The 8865-nt window shown below is 53.2% G+C and overlaps 1 protein-coding gene across 2 annotated transcripts; it reads left to right on the forward strand.

Annotated features, from left to right (window-relative positions):
- Positions 1-332: 332 nt before the first annotated feature.
- TTI2 (TELO2 interacting protein 2) lies at positions 333-8619 on the forward strand. Of its 2 annotated transcripts, XM_069767007.1 has the most exons (7): positions 336-1159; positions 2787-2973; positions 3299-3391; positions 5483-5673; positions 5911-6054; positions 8115-8277; positions 8497-8619. In XM_069767007.1, the coding sequence occupies exons 1-7, from the start codon at positions 381-383 to the stop codon at positions 8596-8598; spliced, it is 1659 nt and encodes a 552-aa protein (XP_069623108.1). In that variant the 5' UTR covers positions 336-380; the 3' UTR covers positions 8599-8619. The 2 variants fall into 2 exon arrangements, with proteins under 2 accessions (XP_069623109.1, XP_069623108.1); XM_069767008.1 differs by lacking the exon at positions 5911-6054 and having other exon boundaries at positions 333-1159.
- The last annotated feature ends 246 nt before the right edge of the window (positions 8620-8865 follow it).

An 8865-nucleotide genomic window follows, 5' to 3' on the forward strand; every position in this document is an offset into this window, starting at 1 on the left:
CCTGGCGTGCTGCCAGGAGTTAACATGGCCGCCAGAAGCACTACAAGGAGTTAATATGTCCGCTGGCTGCGCTGCCAGGAGTTAATATGGCCGCCGGCTGCGCTGCCAGGAGGTAATATGGCCGCCAGAAACACTACCAGGAGTTAATATGTCCGCTGGCTGCGCTTCCAGGAGTTAACATGACCGCCAGAAACACTACCAGGAGTTAATATGGCCGCCAGAAACACTACCAGGAGTTAATATGTCCGCCGGCGGCGCTGCCAGGAGTTAATATGGCCGCCGGCTGCGCTGCCAGGAGGTAATATGGCCGCCGGCTGCGCTGCCAAAAGTTAATATGGCCGCCAGTCAGTATCCGCTGGTCGTGTAGTTCCGGCGTTGGCATGGCAGCTGCTGCTGAGCCTCCTCTGGCACGTGCGCTTGCCGGACTCTGTGCTTGTCTCGGACGTGCTCCCGCTCTCCCCCGCACCCCGGCCGGCTGCACGGAGCTCATACAGGCTTTAGTTTCCTGGGCGGCACCTGGTCCCGAGGATGGAAGTGACAATAGAGAAGTTCCGGCTAGAGCGGCCGCGGCGGTCCGGGCCTCTCTACTGCTCCTGGAGGCTGTGGCAGCATCACGTGGTCATCACCTCAGCGCCGCAGAGGCGGAACAAGAGCTGAAGGCGGACAGCGCAGAGGAAGCCGGGAAATGTGGCGGCTCCAGGCTGCTCCTAGGAGGAGGGACGCCCAGATCCGCAGAGGGGGGATTGGATGGAGTGCGCTTAGATCAAAATGACCAGGAGGAGGAACATGTGGCCCCTGCATCGCCCGGGTCTGGTGGAGGAGCCCCTACATTAGCAGAAAAGACAGATGATGCCCGTATTAAAAGTGATGGGACCCCTAAATCAATGGTGGACTGTGGCGGGGAGCTGGTGTCAGAGATAATAGCCCCGCAGTGTGTTCTGCGCTGTGCCGCGGCTCCTCTGCTTCTCCTCTGCGGGGCCCATATTCACGACACGCCGTGGAGCAGCGCGCAGTCCCGCCGTCTGGCCAATCGGCTGCTGCGATCTCTCCTGGAGGTGTCACGGTGCGCGTCAGTGTCTGCACTGCTGGAGGGGCACCCGGAGCAGCCCTACAGCACCTACAGGGAGGCCCTGCGGCTGCTGGGACCCCGACTCCGCAAGTGAGGACTGTGTGCGGGGCGAGACTGCAGGATACGCAAGGAAGAGCTAGGATATCACAGCACTGATATGTCCTGTATCCCTGCCCCCCTCCTAGTTAGCGTACAGCCTCGCTGCCCCCTCCGGCCTAGTTAGCGTACAGCCTCGCTGCCCCCTCCGGCCTAGTTACCGTACAGCCTCGCTGCCCCCTCCGGCCTAGTTACCGTACAGCCTCGCTGCCCCCTCCGGCCTAGTTACCGTACAGCCTCGCTGCCCCCTCCGGCCTAGTTACTGCACAGCCTCGCTGCCCCCTCCGGCCTAGTTACCGCACAGCCTCGCTGCCCCCTCCGGCCTAGTTACTGCACAGCCTCGCTGCCCCCTCCGGCCTAGTTAGCGTACAGCCTCGCTGCCCCCCTCCGGCCTAGTTACTGCACAGCCTCGCTGCCCCCTCCGGCCTAGTTAGCGTACAGCCTCGCTGCCCCCTCCGGCCTAGTTACTGCACAGCCTCGCTGCCCCCTCCGGCCTAGTTACCGCACAGCCTCGCTGCCCCCTCCGGCCTAGTTAGCGTACAGCCTCGCTGCCCCCCTCCGGCCTAGTTACTGCACAGCCTCGCTGCCCCCTCCGGCCTAGTTACCGCACAGCCTCGCTGCCCCCTCCGGCCTAGTTACCGTACAGCCTCGCTGCCCCCTCCGGCCTAGTTAGCGTACAGCCTCGCTGCCCCCTCCTGCCTAGTTAGCGTACAGCCTCGCTGCCCCCTCCGGCCTAGTTAGCGTACAGCCTCGCTGCCCCCTCCGGCCTAGTTACTGCACAGCCTCGCTGCCCCCTCCGGCCTAGTTACCGCACAGCCTCGCTGCCCCCTCCTAGTTACCGCACAGCCTCGCTGCCCCCTCCGGCCTAGTTAGCGTACAGCCTCGCTGCCCCCTCCTGCCTAGTTAGCGTACAGCCTCGCTGCCCCCTCCGGCCTAGTTAGCGTACAGCCTCGCTGCCCCCTCCGGCCTAGTTAGCGTACAGCCTCGCTGCCCCCTCCGGCCTAGTTAGCGCACAGCCTCGCTGCCCCCTCCGGCCTAGTTATCGCACAGCCTCGCTGCCCCCTCCGGCCTAGTTACCGCACAGCCTCGCAGCCCCCTCCGGCCCAGTTACCGTACAGCCTCGCTGCCCAATCCGGCGTAGTTACAGTACAGCCTCATGGGGTTAGGGCCACACAAGGCATCTGCCGGGGGCCCTGGTACTACTATTTGCATTCTTTGCCAACATGATTCTCTACTGATCCATGTGGCCCCACCCTTATAGTTGCCTGTATGGATAATTGCCCCCAACCACAGACGCGTCCCGACTACTGATACTTACACTTTGGGCATCCTTACAGATAAGGTCCACTGATGGCAGAGGCACACATGGCCCCTTGGAGCTCATGCACAAGGCAGTGTGGAGTTAACACAGTCCGGGGCCGCACAGGAGAGATTCTGCCCATACAGAGTCCGGCGGCCCGTGGCGTGATTTCTGATATGGGGGGCTACGTGGGTAGAGTATTGGGCTGGTGCACAAGGCAGGGCAGACTCTCCTTAGTACAGAGCCTCGCACAGCCGTGCAGCAGCACTCCACAGTCTCGTTGGCCCCCGGATCAGTAATCCATTGTCTGTTTTATTGCAGAGACACGTGGGAGTCGCACCCGGAGGCCAAGCTCGTCTTCTCCTGGATGCTGTTTCGGGTGCCTCGGCCGTGGCTCTCCGACTTCCTCAGTAGGGTGATGCCGCCCTCGCTCCTCTTCTCAGACGATTACAAGCCGGAGAACAAGGTGTTGGGCATCCGATGCCTGCACCACATCATCAGGAACGTGGTGAGACCATGGTCGTCGTCTTCTCAGTGATCGCGCGGCGGGGGCACGTCCAGTCTTCTGCTTATGGGCGCCATGACTTAAAGGGGTATTCCAATTACTGGCATTGAAGGCAGATCGATAGGATATGCCAGGAATGACTGGTCTGGGAGGGTTACACTTAAGGACCTCAAAAGTGGGGCTGTGACCTCTCCAAGAGTCGTCCTCCATCATGAGGTCACACCTCTTTGCTGTGGTTGTACATATGGAACTATAGATAACATTATTATTATTCATCAGTTGGGGGAATAGTACGGACCCCTCTAATACTTGTATCTCCCCCCCACAGCCGGCGGCAGAGCTGCGGCAGTATAATCGGGCCCTGGTTGTGTACCACGCGCTTCGGAACCACCTCTATACTACAGATGCTGAAGTCATTGAGGTGAGGGCCATGTCCATGGCTGCCAGTGTTTGTGTTTTTTTGTTTTGTTTTATGTGCATAACAATTCTAAGGTTTGTAAGAGGAAAGTAAAATAGTTTCGTGTCTCCATTTTCCGAGACCTGTAAAATTTCTTTTTTTGTGGATGGGGCGGTGCGGGGGCTTCTTTGGTGTCCTGAGCTGACTGTTTTATACTAAATTGGGGTACCATATCTTTGAGATTGTAAGACGCACTTAAGACCACCACCCCTCCTTGGTAAGCTACATTCAGATTATAAGACGCATCCCCATTTTCCCCCCAAATTTGGGGGAAAGAAAGTGCATCTTTCAATCCAAAAATATGGTACCCCAATTTGGTATAAAAAGGTCCGCTCAGGACACTGAAAAGAAACCGCCGCGGGCACGGCCTCATCCAGAAAAAAATAAAAATGTTAACAGGTCCTGGGTAGGGTTGAGTGAAACGGATCGTTCATTTTCAAAAGTCGCCGACTTTTGGCAAAGTCGGGTTTCATGAAACCCGACCCGATCCCTGTGTGGGGTCGGCCATGCGGTACGCGACTTTCGCGCCAAAGTCGCGTTTCGTATGACGCGCTTGGCGCCATTTTTTTCAGCCAATGAAGGGGCGTGGGCAGAGTGATGACATAGGCGTCCACGCCCCTAAGACCTATCGCCATGTTGTCGCTTGTGCGCTGTAGCGATTTGCACTGTAACACCAGCTTTTCAGTTCAGGGACGGAGGGAGAGAGAGGGAGAGAGAGGGAGAGAGAGGGAGAGAGAGGGAGAGAGAGGGAGAGAGAGGGAGAGAGAGAGAGAGGGAGAGAGAGGGAGAGAGAGGGAGAGAGAGAGAGGGAGAGAGAGGGAGAGAGAGGGAGAGAGAGGGAGAGAGAGGGAGAGAGAGGGAGGGAGAGGGAGAGAGAGGGAGAGGGAGAGGGAGAGAGAGGGGGAGAGAGAGAGAGAGACTTGGTGCCTGTCAGAGGGTGTATACTGCCGGGGAGGAGCTACTTTTTCCTTTTTTGCATAGTGTCAGCCTCCTAGCAGCAGCATACACCCACGGTTATCTGTGTCCCCCAATGAGGCGAGAAAGTAAAATAAAAATACAAAATAATGTAATAATTGCAAAAGTTTGGCATCACCAACCGTGAGACTCAGACGGACCAACGTTTTTATATTGAAATAATTTTTTAGGTTTTTATTAGTGATGAGCGAATATACTCGTTACTCGAGATTTCGCCAGCATGCTCGGGGGTCCTCCGAGTATTTTTTAGTGCTCGGAGATTTAGTTTTCCTCACCTCAGCTTTATGATTTACATCTATTAACCAGCATAAGTACATGTGGGGGTTGTCTGGTTGCTAGGGAATCCCCACATGTACTTATGCTGGCTAACAGATGTAAATCATTCAGCTGCGGCGATGAAAACTAAATCTCCGAGCACTAAAAAATTCTCGGAGGACCCCCGAGCATGCTCGGGAAATCTCGAGTAACGAGTATATTCGCTCATCATTAGTCTTTATTCTAATTTTTTTTTTTTTTTTGGGAGGTATGGTCATGGAAAAATTGCAGTTCTGTCAGTCTGATTTTTTTTTTTTTTCGCTTTATGGTGTCTACTGTTTGTGTGAATTAATGTTTTGATGGCCTGGATTGAGGCTGTGTAACACGGCTGGCATCTACCACGTGTGGAGGTAGTGTGGCTCCTGAGCCCACTCCACGTATCATGACCCCAGCATGGCGTCATCTTGCTATAAGCTGTTAATAATTGTTGCCAGAATGGTTCTCGGCAGATCGTGCACGTGTTTTCCGTCAGGAATAGGCCCCCACCCAACCAACATTGGTACGTTTGGTGCCTTTACCTTTCCGTGTACCGTCTGCAGAGACCCCACACACATAAGTTGGGTGGTCCTGTGTAATCAGCGGGTATTATTGACTTTGCTCTCCTACATATGGGCAGCAGGTGATGAGTAGGGGACGGGCTCGATACCCGCCACATCCTATTGGTATTACACGTGGCGCCACCGCTCCATACTTACAGTAGCCGGGTGAGCTGTGATCAACCTCTTGCCATTACCCAATAATCCTTCTGGTTCTTCCCCCTATCAGGTGGTCCTGCCCTGCTTATTGGATATTTTTCCCGTCCTCCATAAACCACCACCGGCAGTAGGCGCGTTCCACAAAGACGGAGAAAACCCCCCGGACCAGATCATGCAGATGCTTCTGACCCACATGGAGATGGAGCACAGGATAGCCCTGCGCAGACTGTATGCACGCAGCCTGCCCGCCCTGCAGGAAAGGTATGGGCTGCATGCTGTATGTGCCGGGGGTGCACATTACCCCTCTGAGGGGCCCATATGCTCCATTAAAGGGGTAACAAATACAGAGTAAAAAGATTACACAATACCACCTGTACCAATGCCACAAGTTCAAGATCTCTGCGTGCACAAAGTGACTGCAAGCAGAGATCTGGAAAACCTCGTACGGGCAGCTGTATTCTCCTGTGCCCCCCCACTGATTTGTGTTATTCAACGCAGGCTTGGCATTAGGATCGCCCGTCACATGAAGAGGCTGCTGCGTGTGATCGTCGGGTATCTGGAGGTCTCCGATGGTCCTGATGAAACCGCCCGTCTCAGCATCTTGGAGACTTTACAGGGAACCATCAAATACGCATGGCCGAGGTGGGGCGTCCTTTCTGGTTGGACCCTTTAGGGAACGTGTTAGGTGCCCAAACTAACGCCAGAATCCTACAGAGCTGTGTTCCTGCATTTTATTGTAATGACTGGTGTGAGAAATCTCCAAACAGCAAAAATAAATTGTTCGCCACTCATATTCTTAGTCTGGCGGGGGCATCTATTCCCCAGACCAGTCCCGGCCTCGGGTGCTGTAATCATGTCTGTCACTGACATACTCATCAATCTGCTCAGTTATGCAAGATGGCCATTGGACACAGTGAGGCTGTCACTCACCCTGAGCGGACGGATTAGTGGACTAGTCCAGGGGAAAGGACTACTCGGCCGGACTAGTCGTGACTAATTAACAAACTATTATCTTCTGGCAGCAGCTTATCGCTCAGAGAACAAAAGGATCAACAATCCGATATCAGATCTGCCAGACCCCCACACATCAGGCTGTTGGCCTGTCCCGATGATAATCGGTGGGTTTGGTCGTCTTGTGAATGGGGACCTGTATCTCTTAAGGTACCGTCACATTTAGCGACGCTGCAGCGATATAGACAACGATGCCGATTGCTGCAGCGTCACTGTTTAGGTCGTTGTGTGGTCGCTGGAGAGCTGTCACACAGACAGCTCTCCAGCGACCAACGATGCCGAAGTCTCCGGGTAACCAGGGTAAACAGGGCCGCGCTTAGTAACCCGATATTTACACTGGTTACCATTGTAAATGTAAAAAAAAAAACAGTACACACTTACATTCCGGTGTCTGTCGCGTCCCCCGGCGTCAGCTTCCCTGCACTGTGTCAGCGCTGGCCGTAAAGCAGAGCGGTGACGTCACCGCTGTGCTCTGCTTTACGGCCGGCCGGCGCTGACAGTTGGTGCGGGAAGCTGATGCCGGGGGACATGACAGACACCGGAATGTAAGTGTGTACTGTTTGTTTTTTAGCTTTTACAATGGTAACCAGGGTAAACATCGGGTTACTAAGCGCGGCCCTGCGCTTAGTAACCCGATATTTACCCTGGTTACCAGTGAACACATCGCTGGATCGGCGTCACACACGCCGATCCAGCGATGACAGCGGGTGATCAGCGACCAAAAAAAGGTCCTGATCATTCCCAGCAACCAACAATCTCCCAGCAGGGGCCTGATCGTTGGTCGCTGTCACATATAACGATTTCATTAGCGATATCGTTGCTACGTCACAAAAAGCAACGATATTGTTAACGAAATCGTTGTGTGAAGGTACCTTTAGTGTCCAGTTTTTGCTTTTTTTTTTTTTTTACTCCCTTTCTTTTGTGAGCCATAACTTTTTAGTTTAGTTTTAGTTACCTTATGAGTAAGTGCAGTTTTTACCACAGTTTTTTTTTTTTTTTCGGTTTTACGCTGTACATTATGCTGTAAAAATGAACCCGGTAACGTGTTTTTAATTTAATTTTTTTAGGGATTACATCGTATGGTTTATATAGCTTAAATAACTGTAGACTTTGATAGAACGGAGTTTTATGTATGCAGCAATATCAATTGTTTGTTTTTCCTTTATCTAAACAAAAAAAACCGGTGTGATTTTAAATTTTATTTTTTCACTTTTTTTTTTAGTTTCTCTCTGTGGCTTGAACCTGTGATTGTTTGATTGCCTATGCTATAGTATAAATTGCAGCCTCCATTGCTGCTCAGCCTACAGCCGAGCTTCAGAGGAGTACCAAGATGGCGGCAACGGGGGCCTTCAGCTGCCATTGCAATCTCTTTTTTTCCCCAATGATTGTAATGTTTAATTGCTGCTGTCAGTGATTGAGGCTAGCGCTGTTACGGCAGATGATGGCTGTGTAATACCGCCGGTATCGGACCTATATGGGTGGGCACCGCTACTTAGCCTGCTCCATCCCCGCACACCCTGGCCAGGATGTACATGTGCGACTAGGTGTTAAATAATTGTGGCCCCTTCCTTTGGGATAAGTGTAACCATAGGGCTCTTCACGTTACCGGTGGCAGTTTTGGGGCCTTGATGTCCGACCATCTCTCCACATTTGCCCTAGCACACGGGACTAATGGTCGTTCTTTTTCCTAGGATCCCTCCTTGGCTTCCTCTCCTCCTAAAAGCCCTTCTAAAGTTGATCTATGAGCTTTCTTCTGAGACCAATGCGAATTCTGTGCCCGTGACCGAAGCTTTACTCAATGGGGCCACCAAGTGCCTGCTGCTTCTAGACCACTGCTCCCAAGGACTGGTCAAAGTGAGTAAAGTATGGAAGCAGATCGTCATTTACCTAAAGGGGGTTGTTCGTTACTGTAAGTGCACATGACTGCTGCAGCTAATCACTGGTCGCAGCGGTGATCTGAGGCCACTGGGAGTAATGGACTGCAGGGATTTGTTGGGTAATTATCACGCTCTTAGGGGGTGCAGTGTGCGTGTGTCGTTTCTTCTCACGTCTGCCAATCTTCTTGTACTTCAGACCGCCCTGCAAGACATCCCCTCCGTGTGCAAGGAGCCTCTCCTCCAGCAATGTGTCGGCGCAGTGCTCCAGCGTCAGCCATCGAGCCCCATAGAGCCGTAATAAAAGTCTACATTCACCCTGCACTGATGGAGCCTCGTTTGTATAGGGGATGTGGGGGAGGGGAGGCCAACGGATTAATGGAACCTTGTGTTTGGGGTAAACCAATCAATTTGTCTGTGCAATACAGTAGACTTACCCTTTATTCATGTTTTACCCCCCCCCCAAAAACCCTCAATACATCGTTGTAAATGACTCACGACGTGGAGGGGTTGCTGCCTCCAGCCAAGAGGCTGAGGTCATAAAAATATCAGCCCGATGGGATTTCCC

Source organism: Ranitomeya imitator, chromosome 4, assembly GCF_032444005.1.
Source record: "Ranitomeya imitator isolate aRanImi1 chromosome 4, aRanImi1.pri, whole genome shotgun sequence".
Taxonomy (NCBI): Eukaryota; Metazoa; Chordata; class Amphibia; order Anura; family Dendrobatidae; genus Ranitomeya; species Ranitomeya imitator.